The sequence below is a fragment of the Hipposideros armiger genome, unplaced genomic scaffold (genome assembly GCF_001890085.2).
Source record: "Hipposideros armiger isolate ML-2016 unplaced genomic scaffold, ASM189008v1 scaffold_65, whole genome shotgun sequence".
NCBI lineage: Eukaryota > Metazoa > Chordata > Mammalia > Chiroptera > Hipposideridae > Hipposideros > Hipposideros armiger.
Window position 1 is genome coordinate 466,958 of NW_017731415.1, and position 19,807 is coordinate 486,764.

General features: G+C 41.1%; 1 protein-coding gene across 3 annotated transcripts in view; it reads right to left on the reverse strand.

Annotated features, from left to right (window-relative positions):
- Window positions 1–18,188, reverse strand: part of DEPTOR (DEP domain containing MTOR interacting protein) — a 151,719-nt gene extending 133,531 nt beyond the window's left edge. Inside the window, exon 1 of one of the 3 annotated variants that reach the window (XM_019642097.1) lies at window positions 17,919–18,185. In XM_019642097.1, the coding sequence (XP_019497642.1) occupies window positions 17,919–18,037 (119 nt within the window). In that variant the 5' untranslated portion in view covers window positions 18,038–18,185. Of the gene's footprint in view, window positions 1–17,918 lie in introns of all 3 variants that reach the window. The other 2 variants (XM_019642096.1, XM_019642098.1) reach the window with 2 other exon arrangements.
- Window positions 18,189–19,807: the final 1,619 nt, after the last annotated feature.

Consider the following 19,807-nt stretch of genomic DNA (forward strand, 5'->3'; position numbering starts at 1 on the left):
TCTCTCTCTCTCTCTCTCTCTCTCTCTCTCTCTCTCTCTCTCTCTCTCTCTCTCTCTCATAAACATTAAGGGTTGGCAAACTTTTTCTATCAAGAACCAGATAGTAAATATTTTTGGCTTTACAGGCCACACAGTCTTAGTTGCAACTACTTAACTCTGCTGTTGTAGCAAGGAAGCAGTCATAGACAATACGTAAATGAATGAGTATGGCTGTGTTCCAATAAAACTTTATTTACAAAAACAGGCTGCAGGCCAAATACGGCCCACCAGCCATAGTTTTTGCCTATCCCCAACATACATGATTGATTTTCATAACATCATTTTAAAATTCTTATGTTCAACATCATAAATAAATCTGTACACTCTCATTTCATAATCGAAGAAAAAGTGCTTCCAGAACGTTAACTGCGAACGATGTTGACCCATGTACTAATACTAACATCAATAACAGTAACAACAATGAGTGGTCCCTACATGCTAGGCTTTATTCTAAGAACTTTATATGCGTGTAACCACAAGCATCCTATTTATTCTTCCCATTTTACAGAAAAGGAAACTGAATTTTAAATTGATTTAGTTAAGGCCGTGGAGTGGGTCAGTTGGTTAAGAGCGCGAGCTCTGAGCAACAGGATCACCTGTTCGATTCCCACATGGGCCAGTGAGCTGCGCCCGAGCTGAGCTGCCGTTGAGCTGCCAACAGGAGGCAGCATGGCTCAACTGGTGAGAGCACATGCTGCTAACAACAAGGTTGCCGGTTCGACTCCCACATGGGATGGTGGGCTGCGCCCGTCCACAACTAAAGACTGAACTCGGCACCTTGAGCTGAGTGGCCATGAGCTGCCGTCGGGTGGCTAGATGGCAACTGGACTTGGAGCTGAGCTAGCTGCACCCTCTACAACTAAGATTGAAGGAAAACAACTTGGCTGTTCCCCTTTCTCAATTCCCCAATAAAATCTTAAAAAAAAAATCTGACTTAGTCAACAGAGTGCTCAGTTAGAGCCCCTGAATCTACCAACAGAGGCTATTTATTCTAGAACACGTGCCAAGACTGCACATCTCCCCTTTAAATACTCCTTATATTTTCTTCTGCTAAAGCCATTTTTTTTCTCTCAGGATATTTGAAAATTCTAGCATTATATCCAAATAGTCCCTGATACCTTAGAAAATCTTTATACATATTGTCTTGAATCAAAGAGTCCCCAACCCTTACAGTTCTGCATTTTTCTAATCCTCAAATCAACACCTAAACTACAGGACCTATTTTCCACCAAATCTCAAGGTCTAGTACACAAAACTCAGTTATAATCATAAAAGTACTGCCATTCCTACAAAGGAAGCAAGGGGGTCTTGAATGGACTATCCAGTGCTTATTTTGCTATTTCAACATGCACTCTTTGAGAACAATGAGTCAAACGCTCTCTATTACAGTCTATAGCAAGAATCTACAGTGAACCATGTAAAAGCTTATTCTAGCTCTACACAGAAATTGAGCGATACCTTGGAAAGCTCTTAATCTAACAATGTACCTAGGGCCGGCCGAGTGGCTCAGTTGGTTAAGAGCTCGCTCAAGAGTTTGAGCTCTGAGCAACAGCAGTTCGAATCCAGCCCGAGCTGAGCAGCCGCTGAGCTGCCAATAGGTAGCAGGATGGCTCAGCTAAAAAAACAAAAAACAAACAAACAATGTACCCAATAATACTTAGAATTTTTTTAATGTTTCTTGCATAAGATTATACTGACTGACCTATTCCTTATGTGCAAAACGTAAGTCTGGGGATCTGCATTTTCCTAGAGTTTCGCGTCACCGAGAAGCCACATAAGCAACTTCCCTTCTAGAGCCTAAGTTATGACCAGCTGGACTCACATTCCAGAAATTCTAATAGTTTTAGTTAATTTAAGTCTATAGGTGAAGAGTATTTATTGACTATTATCTTTTCTTATTTATTTACTATGTGTGTTATACAAAACACACAAAAGCTAATCTGACACATTTCACGTATATATACTTACCAGTATGCATACTAGTAATTAGGCATAGGGAGTAGTATAAATAGCTAATTATTTACGCAACTAACTAACCCAAGTTTTTGTGACTTTTAAATATTTAGTTTTTAAATATATTAATGTTTAAAATTAAATAAATGTATTAATGTTGCTGCTAGTCATCATTTTCATGTATGTAGTTGGATATTATTATGTTAGAAAGTTTAATTTCTGCTCAACACAGACACAAATATTCAGAGACAAATCAAATTTCGAAGGTCTGGACTACACACCCACAGTAGCAGAGGCATTCTCGGCCTCTGACCTCGGGCTCCCATGCCTTAGGGCTGAGCCCAGCTGTGTCTTCAACCTGAAAACTCTAAAAGCATGGCTTTTTTTTTGTTTTTTTAATTGGGGAACACTGTATTTTTCCAGGACCCATCAGCTCCAAGTCAAGTAGTTGTTTCAGTCTAGTTGTGGAGGTCGCAGCTCAGTGGCCAATGTGGGAATCGAACCGGCAACCTTGGTGTTATGCGCACTATGTTCTAACCAAATGAGCTAACTGGTCGCCCCAAGAGCATGGCTAGGTCTTGTGACCCAGGGAACTTTCTTAACCTCTGTGTCCTTGTCTCTAAAATGGGACTCGTGATACCTACTTGAGGATCAATTGATACAAATGCTCATGTAAAATGCTTATCACAGTACTTGGCATTCTGCTAATAATACTGGTTATTCTCAATAATATCAAATAGTTTCAATAAACACTATTATTAGGTTATTGTTGCTAGTATTTATAAGAAGACCAAAAGAAAATCAGAATAACACCAAACCAATAGGTATCACAATAAATAGCATAGTAATAAGACTTACAGTCGACTGCCAAGGAATGATTTATCTGTCTATCTTGGCAGGAGGAAAATCAGCGGAAGTTCAGTGTTAAGCAATTAAAAACAGAGTCAGAGGTTAAAAGACATAACCTACTTTAACCTTGGAACTAAACACTCTCATTTATAAAAAAATAAATAAGGTAAAGTTGACAGTCCTAGTTTCAATATTTCAGAGTAAGTCAAAATGCACTTGTAGCACTGAAGGATGGAAAGCGTCTTCCTGGATTTTAGGCAGGGGAACTCAGGATCTAAGAATAAAAATGGTGCCTACCTCACCTTCGAGAGTGCACAGACCTGCCAGCGATGGAGGGACACGCAAGATTCTTGAATGTGATCTCAGAGGCCCCACTTGATTTGCCAGGCAGTGCACTGACTTGGACGGCCTGGCCTTTTCCCCAGCAGGAGCGGCTGCACCGAAACCCAGCTTTCCCTAGGATTGATGGTCTTTCCACAGCAGGAGGGACTGACTGTGACTTCAAACAAGCATCCAAGGTATCCAGGTGCTGTGTCCCTGGCATTTTCCAGCTGTCTCTTCAGTGCCTGATTCCACATTACTTACAACTCAGAAAAGATGCTATCCTTACATTGCATTATAGAAAGGTTGAGTAGCAAGGGGACAGGGTCAGGAGGCTTCAGGCTCATGCGCAATTCTATGTGAGATAAAAACAGGATGGAGGACTGCGTATCCTTTTTGATGACCCTTTGTATTTATGGGTCCCCAGTAAAGGTGTTCCTTAAACCACACCATAAATGTGGTATTCATCTTCTCTCCCCTCACCACGTAAGGGGGACAAGTAAGAAAAAAGCTGTAGAGGCCCTGATGGAAGTCTGTACAGAGTAGTGGGAAGCTCAAAGCGGGAGGAGAACCCATTCTTTGAAGACACTAGAGTAAGTCTGGCAATGAGAGCCGGACTTCCCTTTTCGAAGGTGTCGCCTTTTGCTTACATCTCTTATGCCTAAAAGTCTGGAGCGGGGACAGGCCTGCAATCACCTTGACCCTCCTCTCCAAGAGAATTATCAAACTTGGACCCAGGGGCTCTTGGGGAAGAAAACATTTTCTCTATGAGAATCACATACTTCACTTTAACAATCCTTCTGCCAAGGGGTATTTCAGGTCACATCGATAAGATACGGTTCTCAAGGCCTCATGGTGTAATACTGAAAAATGCCTGAAAAATTCTAATAAATGCAGTTTTAAGTGACTAGCTGAATTTCTCAAATTTAACCTTTGAATAAATATCTGAATAGAGTACCGTATAGTTTTTTAAAAGTTTTCTTTGTTACATATTGCACTATAATCTCTAGGAAGGCCCTTTTTCTAGGACTCCCCAAAGTAATTAAACTGTTCCTGTGCTCTACAGGATAGCACTTCTGACTACAAAGTAAAACAAACTGTCAAATTTTATGATAGGTGGGTGCTCTTTTAAGGACAGCTAGGCTAAATTTCATAATAAAATTTCCTTTCACATGAGTGACCAATAAAGGTTGCAATGATTTCCCCCAATGCATATTAGATTCCATAAGTATGACTGCTGTGTTAAGAGTGGACTGCCCCCACCACTCAGACATTTAGAAGCTCGGGAAACACTGCCTGAGTCCCGGCCACTAGGAGATTTCTCTGGCAGAGACTAGAAGGTCAGCCGAGGAGGATTGATCGGTAAGGACAACATGAAAGAACTAAACATGTCCAGATAATCCCCAAATTCTCAGTTTTCAAACTCCACCCTGAATAAACATTCTTCCGAACTGCTGACAAACAGCCAGACCAACTTCCTCTCCTTTTCTGAGTTCCCCTTTTGGAAGGGAAATTATCTCGCAGCAAAATAACCACCCAAAGTGGAGCTAACAGGAAGATCAATTGAAGAGATGCCCTCTGGTTAATGAAACACATAAATAATGAAATTGTTTTGTTAAAACCCTGATAAACAAAATGGCTCAACAAATTCGGGTGCACTTGGGATCGTGGTTTCGGCGGATTTCCTGGCCCTAACCACTACACCTTCGCTGGAGAGACGTGATTGCAAATTACAATGAAGTCCTTAGGAGTCAGGCTCCGCTCTTCTTGGCTTGCAGCCCTCATCTGTGCGAAGTCAGCAAATGGTGAACATGTAGACAAAAGCACTGGCTCCAAGCCCAGCTTCTCAGATTTCATGGGCGCTTCTCAATGGGTTTAACTGGAGCTTCGCTCTTTTGTAGTCAACACAGGCATCAGAAAAAAATCTTGCTTTTTGGATCACAGTTCCTTGTCAGTACTTGAGTACAAAGGGTTTGCTGCATTGGTACACATGCCACCCCATTTTGAAGGCTCAAAGGCCAAACTCATGAAGTATTATCCAAGGAAAAAAAACCACTTTTATTTGGATGTATTCCTATTACTTATCTTTACGGTAAGGCGCGGTACAAAAATCAATGCCAAAGTCACTATTGTAATGTCACTGCTACTGAGATTATAAGCTTAAATGTTATGAACAATAGAGAAAAACCTGCCTTCTTGATAATCAAAAGTAGCTCGCATTTCCAATGTACGCAGTAGGGAAGGGGAACGCTGATAAAATATATTGGAACACGTGACCTGAAAGTCCTTTCTTCACTGCATTATATAAGGAAAGAACATTTTGCAGCCTTCCCAGAAAGCCTGCATCTTACTTGTCCCTAAAGCAGCTTTGCTTAAACAAAGAGATAACCTTTTACAGCTTTGGCTGGGACTACCTTTAGGTGGAGGTGTTGCTTGGAAAGACATCAAAACCCAAGTGATACAAAAAGCATTCTTTGCAACTTGAACCTGAGTCACTTGCCATTTTAGTTGAGCATCCTTTTACTTCTATGCTGAACAGGTAACCATCATGGTGGGGAGGTTTACAGGGAAAATTACATTGAAAGCAGTAGAGTCCAAGGTGTCTACCAATGTCTCCTAACCTTTGTATCTTTCTTGTGGCTTTTCTGTGGGCACTTTCTTCTTGGCATAAGCTCCCCCTCCCAACTTTAAGTTATTTCTCCTAAAATGTGGTCTTAATCACATCGTACCCTGCTCAAAAAGCTTTCACTGGCTTCTCATCATTGAGCCCAAATTACCTTGCGTGGAGGACGCTGTGCTTATCTCCCCAAACACTCAATGAACCTTTCTCCATAATATAGCAGCTATGGCCCCACCTCTATCCACAAAGGGGACCCGACCGACCTAAGGTAGTCAGGGTGATGCCATGCTCCTTGCCACAGCATTGCATGAGTCTGTGAGTTAACATGGTCCAAAAACATCAAAGCTCAACATTTCTGTTGATGGTTGATGGCAGCCAGCCCTCTCTCTCCAGCCTTGATTGGTGCTGGTGGTTACGAAATGACTACAAAATAAGCCTTTGTGAAGGCAAAGCTAGTGCGCAAAGGAGGACAGAATCAAGACAATTTAAGGGAAACAGGCCTGAAATCCTGATCAAACTTCCTGTGCAGTCTACCTAGCTCTGAAGTGTAGTGTTACCTTAGCCTCAGGACAAATGCAAATGAACAAGCAAAGAACTCTTGCCTTTAGCAAATCCAGAAACGCTATCTTAGGATTTATAATCTTTTTATTATTTTGCATATGGTTTATCTTACAGTTTGGAAATCTTGAACCATGAAACCCTGATACACAGTAGGCCAAAAGTGTGGCCTTGAAACTCTGAGAGATACAGGTGGTCACAGAGGCAGTTTGGGAAATGAAGACCCTCTCTTGTCCCCAGCACCTAACCTGATGTCTGGCATCTAGGTGGGGTCCAGGGGTTGTTTATAGAACCCGTGATCCAGCACTGAAAGGAATCCTGCATGGAATACGGCAGGATGGCAGAGCCAGTCCTTCCTTCATGCCACTGTCCAGCCACTTTTTGGCTCCAAAACATAAAATCCAACCTTCCCTTCTGCCTCGCAACATTTCCATTGAGTTCTGGAAAGGGAAAGGAGGCATGGGCTAGACATAGGACAATTCTAACAGGAGTAGTAGGAGTCTAAGGATACAGTATTATTCCAGAAGAAACATAATTACATATGCCCACTGTATCATTTGGTTATTCTATCTGGAGTCACTTCTCTCCCCTAGATGGGAAAAAAATGTGATTTTTTTGTGTTCTCTTTCCCATAAAACACAGAAAATTTTAAAATAAATGCTATGGTGACTTTAAGACAAAAGCTGGTAAAACACATGACTATTTCTCTCCAGCTCTTAGGTTTTTTTTGTTTTTGTTTTTTTCTTACTGGTTAAGTGGAATGCCTGTCTTTAATACAATGTGGGTTTAGATCATAAACTCTACTTTGTACACACACTTGTTAAGACTAGAAAGGATACAGTGTAATCTCCTTAAGAGTAAGAGTTTCTCTTTTTTCACTTAGTATCTCTCACAGCAAGCAGTGTAATGCTGGAAATATAACAGACACTCAAAAAATATGAGCTGGGCAGGTGAAAAATGGCAATCCCCACCTAAACAAAGGTTTAAAGAAATTCCTGTAAAATACGCTGATGTATAGTTGTCTATAAAAAAAAATCTAAGTATTTAAGACTCACAGTTTTGATTTCCTACATCATAGCTTTACAGCTGCAGATTTGTGTTTTAATTATTTTCTAATATGTTATACTTTTTTTCACAAAAACAATAACAACCCTATACTAGTGGTTTTTCTTTTTCCTTTTCTCAAAATAAAAGACAATTATATGAGCAAGCAAACAACTTCTGGAAATGGCAGAAACGGAATGCATAGACTGTAGAATGACCCTTGAGAGAGAGAGACAGAGGTAGAGAGAGAGAGAGGGCATGTGTGTGTTTTGGGAGGAGATGCCTAGTAGGCTTGTGTCACCCACTCATCTAAACACAGTCTCATTGGTTCATGAGCAAGCATGTGACCTAAGCAGTCCAATCAGGGCAAACCTCTGGAATTGTGTCAGGGATCCTGAGTGGAAGGGTTCCCTTTCTTCCCCTGGATGTCGCTATGAGCCATGAGGCCTGAAGTCCTATCCCAGCACTGGCTTAAGGAGGAAGCCAATCAAAGAAAGGGCGGATACATGCAGGAGCCACAGGAGAGAACCAACAGAACCACAGAGAATGAGTTAGGCTTCGAGGCACCACATCGCCTAGATTTCCAGTTATAGGAGTCAGTACGTTGTTTAAGTTGATTTTGTTTCTTGCAGCCAAAGCATTTAAAGCTATCTGGATAGGGGCTTCGGTTTCTTAGATGTATGTCTTAATCAATACTCATCAAATGGTACATTTCATGGTACGTAAGTTTTATCTCTTAAAAAAACAAACCATAAACAAATAGCGGATACAAGCTAGTAAATTGCATGTTGAAGGTTTTAGAAGTATATTATTGCCTGCAACTTACTCCAAATGCCAAACAAAACAAAAAAAGAAAAAATAAATTTAAAAAAAATTGATGGCTGGATAGAAGGGATATAAAGATAGTTATGTAATACAGCAAGCATGGTAAAATGTTAATTGCAAAATCTAAGTGGATATGAGTGTTCACTGTAAAATTCTTTAAAATTGTCTGTATGTCTGAAATTTCTCATAATAAATTGTTGGAGGAAAAAGCACTAGTTCACTCTTGTTCCTTCTATTAGGATGTACTTAAATACTTTGTGATAGGTTGTAGGCTTCTGGCAGCAGGATATGTGTTTTTTATCATGGCAGCCAAGGTCTATTCATCCTCTCTCATGATGACTTAGGTTATACCTACTGTTATGTTTGACTATCAGATTCCATAAACCCATCATTAATAAAATGAACTCTAACAAACGTGAAGGAAAACAAATCATGCTTATGCCTTAAGACCTCATCTTTAAACTGCTTTTTGTTGTCAGTTCTTACAGAGAAAATAGTACAATAATTAGGAGTTTTGGTCAAGTCTTAGTTTATCAACCTTATGATAGCTTAAGTAAAGATTATACAAGGGGCACTTTATACCTCAATGTAAAACACAGACATATATCACCACAGGGAATAAACTCTTGCTTTTTTGAGGGAATATATTCTGTGAAAATCACTTATAGTTGTGGAAAAGTGAAAGAGCAAAGGTAAGTAGAATTTAAAAAAAAAAACATTTCAGCGAAAACAAGACCTAAGTTTACCCCATTCTCCTTTCCTCCTGGAGAAGACAAAAGGAATTGGGAGACAAAACAGCACTTCTACAATCCAAGAAATCCACACTGTTCTGGATTCACTATATGTGCCTACACAGAGTGTGAATTTTATAATAAGAATTGCATTTTCAATAGCAAGCTAACTCAGGATCCTCGATAGAAATATGTGCCAAATCCTTCTTTAACATGGAAAAAAAAAACCGATCCTTTCGTAATATATTTGCTTTGTAAATTTGCACTTACATATATTGGTTGTTCTTAGACCAGCACGCTATTATATATCTCTACACTACCGCTTCCAAATCCTCCTTGCTTTTTCTGTCAAGATGCTACTCACAGTATATTCCTCCAGAATTTCACCACTTGGTAGAAAATGGCCAAACTTCACAGATAATAAAAATGCAGCGGCTAACCTAAGCCTAATGAACATAAGACAGCACGGAATGAAACTTTGTGCCTGAGAGAATGTTCCCTTGTTTCTCACACCTTAAGTCAAGCTCAGAGTGGCTCCAGAGCATTCTGGGTAATAGTGGTCTTTGAATTCTGCCTGACCTGCCACAAAACACAAAATTCGGTTCTCTGGCTGTACTAGTTCTGCCACCCAAAGGAGAACCCCACAGAGCTGGAGGATCTAAATATGGCCAAGACCTCAGTGAGTGCTGGGCCACAGCTTGGAACTCTGGGCAAATCTCCAAATCAAAATCTGTAGGTCCAAGTATTTGCAGGAGGACAGTGTCAGCAGGATTAAACCAAATAAACGAACACCACTAACAATAACAGAGCCACATGTGGCAGCTGAGGGTTAAGGGTGGAATGATTTGAGCCCATCTCCAATGACGCAAGCTGCTAACTACCTCCTCCTCTGCAGCTGTTCCGGCTTCCCCGAACTGGAGGCCCTGGCCTGTGTCCCCTCTTGCCACACCAGAGCCAACAGCTGTTATCTGAAAATGGCACGTAGGAAAGGATCCCTTGTCCCACACTCCGGGTTTGCTTTCTCTCTTCATCTCACCTGTCCTATCCAACCTAAAAGATAGTTTTAAATCTACAGAAAAAGGATTCTTTGTGCAGACCAGAATAAGTCAGTGTTTTCTATGAACTCTTGCAGGGTGGCACCATCCCCACCAGCCCTGACGGAAATAGCTCCTGTGACCCCAACAGCTGCTTGCAAGCATGCTGTCTGACCCACTAATCCCTCTGTCCCTGCTCATCTGCCGTGTTGTTCTCCAAGCATCTCGTAATCCATGAAAATAGTCACTGACATAAGCTTCCCAGTTTGGCTAAGGCTGATAAATGTGGGAACAAGGATCTCATATCTGGAACCCACCCCTCCTTGGTAGATAATGAGAGAAACACAGAAAAGTGTTCATTGTTTCCTTGGTCTTTTCCTAATCACTAAACCACCCTTGTAAAAGTCACCCTCTAATACAGGGACTTGAGTTCCTGATCGAACGAATCCTAGAAATAACAGGAAAGGGCAACAACCTTCCCTCACCTCCCATTTTCTCCTTTTGAGGAGTATGTAACTTATTTTCAGGTTTATTGATTCCAAAGCTGATGGAAACCATACTGAAATATCAGAATTGGCCTTGTAGAAGGGTAATCACAAATATACTATTCATAAACGATTAACATTCCAGTCGTAAAAAAAAAGGTTTACATTAAGTGCTTAAGGGTATAAAATAATTCCACAATCATTTATGGAACACTTACTAAGTGGCTTCCATTTACATGATGTTTTTTTGTAAGTGACAAAGTACTTTCCACTTGCTCTCTCTCCAGGTAAGAAAAGTCTTATTTCACTTAGCATAATGAGCATAATGTGAAATAAGACTTTTCTTACCTGGAGAGAGAGCAAGTGAAAGTACTTGTCACAAAAAATTCATGCAAATGGAAGTCACTTAGTAAGTGCTCAATAAATGATTGTGACGTTAGATTGGGGGAGGGGGCTTATCACTTTGTGAGGGGTATAAATGTCTAACTATTACATTGTTTTGTACACCTGAAACTAATTTTTTTAAAAAAGGTGTTTACTGAAGGGCCTACTCTGTGCCAGGATTGGGCTCACTGCCCAACTGAAAAGATGTTCACAGGAGCAGGTCGGTATATTGGAAAAGCCTCTGATTCAAAGGCAATTCAACACTCTACATCAGGCTTCTTTGCACTGACTCCAAATACAGAGACCCTCCATTTCCAAAAGTGACCCCTCACTCCCAACTTAAAAAGGCTGTGATTTCCTGGCGTCAGGATATCTTCTCTGCTGTTTAGAAGAATAAAAGTGCATTCCTTCCACTTGATCCCTAGATTTCAGTAGTAGCTTCTGGGCAGTAACTTTCCTGCTATTTCCTGCTATGCCTAGACAGTTAGTGTCTACTAGAGCTACGCTTCCATATTAATGGTCACCAGTGGGGGCTACCCCCTAAGATATTCGCTGTGCCAACCTTAAAGCAACTTAAGTTCAAAGTGCAATTAAATGAGCTATTTCTCTCTTTTCTAGATTCTGCATGCTGTAAATTTTGTATCTTATATTTACTTTATTGTAGCTTGGTCTTTGCTTCAATGAGATGATCTTTATCTTGGATCTACATGCTGCCTTAGCACTTGCAAAGCAAACCCAGGGAAGCAACTCAACATTTACCGAAAGCGTTTTTTTATGGAAAAGGCAATAGCGAGGCTGTAAGAGTCTGCAAAAGGCAGTCTATTCTAACAAAAAGGCAAAAACAACTTGAAGGAACTGCAATTTCCTACAGCTTAGCTAAAACTCATTTCCTAGTAAATTTCTTTTAGGGAAACAGTTTCAGTGATTGGATGAGATTGTTGTCATTAGTATATTTAGTCTAGGTACATCAGCATAACTGAAAGGCTTGAAACATTTGTCTCTTAATTTAGCATTCCTCATTACATTCTTAATACTCCTCCCTGCCCCACTGCCATCCTCACAGCTGGCAAAATAGTGAACTGCAATTTATCTTTCCATTGAAATGGCTACAAATTCAGAACACGTGGAGTTCAAATTAAGTTTTCAAACCCGCATGGCAAGGAAGACCTGGTTTAATAGTTAGGAGAGAAAAGTGACCATTCTACCTTGTCAAAACATAAACACTTCTAGAAATAAATTAGATTTTTCCCAACAGCATGGAAAAATCATTTGTCTGCTTGTTTGCGAATGTTGTCACATTAAAATGTGATAGTCCTATATACATGATTCTGTTTTATATTTGTCTTAGCGTTACATTTTTTTAACCCTCTAACTTACTCGTTGAGGGCACCATTCAATGATAATCTAGCATCCTGCAGGGACTCTCAACTCTACCACTTTCTGGCTGAATAAGCCATAGCCAGTTAGTTTAAATGCTCTGTTCCTCAGTTTTCTCATCTGTAAAATTAGGGTAATAAGCATATCTTCTACATAGAGTTGCTATAAAGATTAAAGGTGTGTGTGTGTGTGTGTGTGTGTGTGTGTGTGTATGTATGTATGTGTGTACCTACATACACACATATATTATAATATAGGTATATATTATATGCACTCAGAAGAGTCTTTGGCAGGTAACAAATACCATATAAGTGTTATAGTTACTATCATGCTTACCATTACCACAAAGAGAATAGTGATATTGTTGGGCTTCATTTAAATGCTCTATTACAAACCACTTTCCCGTTAAGTATCGCTGGGATTAGCCTATAGAAGAAACATGAGGTAGACTTTGGAGGTCGTAACTAGAGTGTCATAGTTATGACTGCATGGATAAATTTCAAGAGAAAGGGTTTATACATAAAACCCATAAAAATAACTAATGATTTGAAAAAGTTATAGTATGAAACCCCACTAATATTAATGATTTATATGGTTAATTATCTTTAAGTTAAGAACATTCTGAGAAGGTTTTCTTGACCATTTGTGCCACCTTTTCTTTGTTTGTATCAAGAATAATGCTATGTGGGGGTGGTAGATGAGGGTAAAGGGGATCAACTATATGGTGATGGAAAGAGAACTGACTCTGGGTGGTGAACACACAATGTGATATATACATGATGTATTACAGAATTGTACACCTGAAACCTATGTGACTTTGCTAACAATTGTCACCCCAATAAACTTTAATTTCAAAAAAGAATGCTACAAAAATATCCATGTAAAACGTCAGTCTCATCTGGTGTGGTGATGATGTGTTATTGAGTTAGTGATAGATAGCATTGCATTCTTTGGCCAATCAAAAAAGAAAGCAAACGTTTACTTAAAAGGTTTTAATATTTTATATTTTATCACTCTAATGTGTCATCGAAATGCAGTTTTGTAATAGTTTCAGTGAGATATAATTCACATGCCACATACTTCATCCATTTAATGTGATAATTCAATGGTTTTAGGGATATCCATAGTTATAGAAGTCATCACCACAATCAAGTTTAGAAGATTTTTATCATCCCAGAAAGAAACTCTACACCCATTAGCAATCACTCCTCATTCCCCCTCCCCACTGCTGCTGGCAACCACTTTGGGTCTCCCTAGATCCACCTATTCTGGACATTCCATATACAGCAATACATTGGTTTGCGAGCATAATTCATTCTGGAAACAAACTACTCATATTGCAAGACATCGCTTGTTTGCTATGCTAAAATGTATTAGAAACATTTGCTCATCTTGTGAAACACTCGCAAACCACGTTACTCACAATCCAAGATTTTACTGTAAATGGTAATACATGTCCTTTCGGGTCTGTTTTCTTTCACCTAGCATAATGTTTTCAAGTGCCTTCCATGTTGTAGCACGTATCAGTACTTGATTCCTTTTTATTGCCAAATAATATCCCATTGTATGGCTATACCCCAAACTGTTTATCCACTCATCATTGATAAACATGTGAGTTGTTTGTTTGGGGCTATTATGAATAATGCTGCTGTGAACATTTGTGTACAAATTTTTTTTTTTAAGATTTTTATTGGGGAATTAGGGGGATGGGAATAGCGCTGGGGAATTGGGGAAGGGGAACAGACAAGTAGCTATCATTTTGTTCTTCAGTCTAGTTGTGGAGGACATTGCTTCACTGGCCCAAGTTGGCACCATCATTGTGCTCTTCCCGGACGAGGCAGATCAGTCCCCGGCTTCTGGATGGCCACTCACAGCAGCTTGAGGGCTGCTCACGCTGGCTGCTGGCTACACACGGTAGCCCATGGCAACCCACTGCCACAGGGGCTGCAGCCTACGTCATTGCCAGGGACTCACGGCAGCCTAGCTCCAGGTCGAGCTGTTGTTCAGCATCTTAGCTGTAGAGGGCAGTGTCACTGGCCCTCATATGTGGGATCCGAACCGGGGCCCTCTNGTCCCAAGCCAGTTCTTAACGATCGCACCACTCGGCCGGCCCCTGTGTACAAATTTTTATGTGGACATGTTTTCCTTTCTCTTAGAAAGAAAAAAAAAAAAAAATATATATATATATATATATATATATATATATATATATATATATATATATATGTATGTATCTGGCAGTATAATTGATGGGTCATATGGTAACTCCATGTTTAATTTTTGAGGAAATTCCAAAATGGCTACATCATTTTACCTTTCCACCAGCAGTGTACAAGGGTTCCCATTTACCCACATCCTTGTCAACACTTGTTACTATCTGTCTTTTTAAATTATAGCCAACCTGGGAGTGTGAAGTGATATCCAAATGCATTTTTTAGATGTAAAAACATAAAAATACATTGGGCAGGAAGTACAATATTTTATGACAAGGGAAAGCATGAACCGATTAGGAAAAGTATTTTGTGGTCAGGCTGGAAAAGGAAGCAGGAGATGTTTTTAAGTCTGTTACTCAATTTCATGTCCTTAGGCAACCAACTACCCTATCCAAAGTGTTAGGGTTATGGAGCCAGCCCTCCATTTCACATCTGGAGCTTATAATAATCATAACTACTAATCTGGGTTTATTGATTTATTTTACAATGTTCCTTTCCATGTTATATCCCATTGGATCCAACACCACAAGCCCTATGTGAAAGGATATTATTCTCATTCTGCAGCTCAGGGCACTGAGACCCAGAGCAGCTAACTGACTTGCTCCCCAAAAAGGTAGTTAAAAATAAATACATATATACATAAACATTAAATAAATAAAATTCACAGAGCTGGGCCTGGAAGCCAAATTTTCTTATTTCAAGTCCCAATTGTTGGTTTCCTCTTTCCTCGTTACATTAATTTACCTAATCTCTGGGGACCCAGAAAGTAATGGAAAAGCATGACAAAGCAGAGAAAAATGTCTGTGTGTGTGTGTGTGTGTGTGTGTGTGTGTGTGTGTGTGTGTGAAGCAATTAGAGACAGGAGGCCTGCACATCACAAAGTCCCCACAATCAGATTGGGAGAGAACAGCTAAGGATGCAAAAACATGTTGTGACAGGGACAGTAAGGATGGCTGCATGCCCACTTCTTTATAAGAGGTTCCTGCAGTAATGAAGAAGCCCAGGGCATTAGGCCACTTAAGTCCCTAAATTCTGAATATTATATTATCTGTCCTTACAGTCAGTATGAATAATTACATACACTAGTCACTCAAATATTTATTGAGTAATTATTATATGCTAGGCACAGTGCTAAGATTATTGGGATCTAAAAAAACCCCAATGATTACAATTTTCCAAAGTAAAATCAAATAGCTAACATGTACTCAGCCTTTCGTATATAGCATCTCATTTAATCCTCACAACATTCCTGCAAGAGAAGTGGAAACTGAGGCACAAAGAAGTTGAGTAAATTGTCGCAAAGCCACAGAACTAATAAAAATGGTGGAGGCAGCATATGAACCCAAGCAGCCTAGCTCTATACCATGTTGTCAATCACCACCCAATCCTTCCTGCTGGATCTTGTTCAGCTGGAAGTTGCATGTGGTGACACACAGAGATTAATAATACTAATTAATTCCAGGAACCATTTGTTGATTGCTCATTAATATCTGGATCCCAGGGGCAAATTCTCACAAGCTCATGAAGAACTTATCTTCATTACCATTTTGCAGAGGAGGAAACAGTTTCAGAGAATTGCATGGACGCGTCCAAGGTCACAGAGCTATAATAGCTAATGCTATCATGGTGCTTACTATATACCAGGCACTGTTCTAAAGCATTAACTCATGTAATCCTCATAACACTATGAGGTAGGTTCCATAGTTACCCATCCTCCTTTAGCTAAGAAACTTGTCTGAGGTCCCACACTAATAGGTGGCAAACCCAGAATTCACTCTAGTTTAAATCCTTGTGCAAACAAAGTAATGTTGCCTTTTTGCTACAAAGTTGCTGAGTCGAAATTCAAACCCAGATCTAACTCTTGGGTGAGATAGAACCCTCTGTCCTCTGTCGTCTTAACCACATGCTAAGCATGGTTCTCAAAACCGCTGTGGTGTAAAAGGGTGCTCAAGCAGAAGGAACAAAAGCTCTGGGGAACCCACGAGAAGGAGCATTTAAGGTACCTCTGGAAGGGGAAACTGCTTACTGCACAAAGACAGGCACCATATAATTTATTATTTTAAAGGAAATGAAAAGTACTCAATTGAGGACTTTGAAAAAGACAATATATTATAGTAACGAGGACCAAGTAAATTATTAAAAAGAAAGTGTTTCGGATTTAATCATTAAAGCTTATTGTATTTTCTCTTTTTTTCCAGTTAGAAAGTACTCTTGATGAAGGAAACAAGTTTTTATTCCCTTTAATTTAGCTACATATTAAAAAATCATCAAGGACTAGAAATGTGCGATTTGCCTTTGGTAACATTAAACTCAATTAATTCCGACTTCCAGTATTTACTTCCTTAATCTAAGTGCTCTACGCAGGGTGGTTACCAAACCTTAGGGATCTTTGCAAGATTCTCTCCTTGAGATCCTGAAACACACAGCATTTAGAAATCACAATGAGCCTGAAGATTCAGGTCAAGAACTAGAAGGAACCGCTGTGCGCGTTGTTCCCGAGGGGCGAGGACAGGCAGACAAGTTGTGGCTCAAATACGCAGAGCCAGGTCTTTCTCTGGCAAACTGATTTATGACCACAAGAAGGGCAGCTGCGGAACCGGTCAGACCACAAGTACAATTCTCAAACAAGAATCCAGAGCGACCTGGACGGAATGGGAATCGTAAGGGTTCTAGAGGTCACTCCCTGTCCTGGGCGGGGTGAGACCCGTCAAGTCCTCATTCTTGCAGCAGCCCGGACCGATGGGCTCTGCAGCCCAAAATGTGTGCGCTGGGGTTGTTGACACAGCAGCCCAGCAGCGGGACAAGGTACCTCCACGCCCCCTTGCGGACCCAAATGACGATTGACGAGGATGTGCCTAGTTAGTGATAGGTACAATGTTTCAAAAATGTTCTCTCGGTTTAGCCCTCACAATAACCCTTCAAGAGAGTTGCGGTGCTCGGCCCCATTTTACAGATGCAAGTGTTGAAGGTCAGAGAAGTGAAGCAAGACTTGCCAGCGAAAAAAACAAAACCTCAAGTGAAGGCGATCTTTGGGGTTGTTTCTTTTATCTAGGAGTAAAGAGGTGGGGAATGCGGCGGGCTCGGGGCCCCACACCGATCCCTGTGGTTCTCTGGGAGGATTAGGAGCCGGCTGTCAGCCCCGAGGCCTGGCAGCGCCCGGGTGCCTGGGCAGAGGGAGCGCGCACGGTGGGTGCCAGCGCGTCGGCCGGTGCAGGGCTGCAGCAGCGCGGCTAAGGCGCAGCGCGCACCATCCGCTCGCTTGCGTCCGCCTGGGGAGCCCCGCGCCGGTCCCGGGTCTGCAGGGCTACGGGCTGCAGCAGCCAGTCAGGAACACCACGCGGACTGTCCACGCGCCCGCAGCCGGCCCGGAGCCCCGCGCGAGTCGCAAGCCCCAAGCCACCCCACGGCGCGCGTGCGCGCGGGAATGCTGCGGACACGGGCTGGCAGTGCCACCGCGAGCCCACCGTCCCTGCCCCACGCCTTACCGTAGCTGCTCCCCGGTGACCAGGACCTCAGCCATGCGCTCCAGCTCCCTTTGCTGCGCCCCGCCACTACCGCTGGGGCTGCTGTCGCTGCCACCACTGCCAGCGTTGCCACCCTCCATGCTCGGGGCCGTGCCGCTACACTGTCTTTGCTGGCCGCCGTGGGTTTGGATGTTAAATCAGCCTGCCCTCACAGCAGCCTCTCCCTCCATGATTGTTACGGGCAATCCCGTAACTCAGACGCGATTGGCTGGAGAGGAAATCCCTGTGGGTTGGGTTGGCTGAGGAGCTGGGCGCGTCCGCTCCAGGAACTCCAGCTTGAGGGCGTGGCTGGAGCCCCGCGTGTCTGCGGGGCGGGGCCGAGGGAGGAAAATATAAACATTTGGGCGGGGCATCGGTTCTGTGTTTTGTGTGCGGTGGAGATTGAATTAGGTGAGCGCCCCTTCCTTTACCCACAGAGCGCCTGCTGTGGCTCCCTGGGGACTGGGAGGCTACCAGATGAGTATGAAGATATTTTTATTAAACTGTACTTTCCATGCCCCGAATTGCCAGAGAGTAAAAATGATAACAATATAGCTAAATACTGAACATGAAAAATGTACAAGTCACAGCAGGTCATGGAGAAATTAAGCATTTTTCTCGCCCCAACCTCCATCACGAAAGACAGTTTACTTAAGTTATGAGGTAATTAAAGAACGCTGGCCTGGCATCCAGCTCCACGCCTATAATTCCCTACCTAATTGTGCTTACTCCTCAGTTTCCAACTTTACAAAATAAAAATAATTGTGGCTACCACTTGTTGACATCTGCTGCTTTAAAGATGCTTCAGGTAGTTGTGACCTTCCTTAATTATTGCAATAATTCATACAATGGGTATTGTTATAATTTTACACCAGGAATTAGGCTCAGAGAGATGGGGTAACTTGTCCAAGTCAAGCGGCTAATAAGTGCAAGAAGGAAAAATCAAGCCCAGGACATTCTGGCTTCGAAGTTGTGTTCTTAAAAGACTGCCTCTTAAAATGGGAAGATGATGTATTGTTTACCTTACAGGGAATATGGAAGGAATTGTGACTAATGCCAAATAAATACCCTGTTTTTCTGTCTCATGCAGGGTCAGAGTCTGGTCTGCAGGAAAACTGACTAATGCTAATGGCAGAGGTCAGTGTTGTAGTAAAGAGCGATCTGTGTATTGATGTTTTATGCAGTTTGTTACAATATTTGCATATACTGGGTGTGCCAAAAAATGTATACAAATGGACACTTTGGTCAAAGTTGCTCAAGTAGTAGTTCACTGTAATCAGAAGTGTCCCGACATTGATAGTAACCACTTTGAGCACTTCTTGTAATTGCAGGAGTGAAACGTGACTTGTATTCATCTTTTGTTATCAGTATATATTGAGTATTACAATTTTAATACAGTTTTTCTTTCTTAAAATGTGTATACGTTTTTTTGGCACCTTTGTATACAAGTCACTGCACCCTTACAAGTAAATGTAAAACTATTTTTTTAACAATAGCTTGAAAGATGTGATCTTTCAAATGCAGATATCTACTAAAAGTCTATTATACAAATAAAAATGAAAATGAGAGGGCTGTTGAAAACCAACTCCTTTGTATATTTTTTACCAATTCTGCCATTCAAGAGTACTTATACCCATATCTTGCAGGCTCATTGTAATTTATTGTTCTGTCTTGTTGGCATTTTCATTTTTAAAGATCACCGAACATTCTACAACATTCTACAAAATCGCTACTTAAAATTTGCAACAATTCATTGAACACTTATTCTGTGCTTTATGTGGTGCTAAATGCTTTGGTTATATTATTTAATTTATTCTCACAAAAACCCTGAGTTAGATATTCTTAATGTCAATTTACAAATGAAAAAGCTT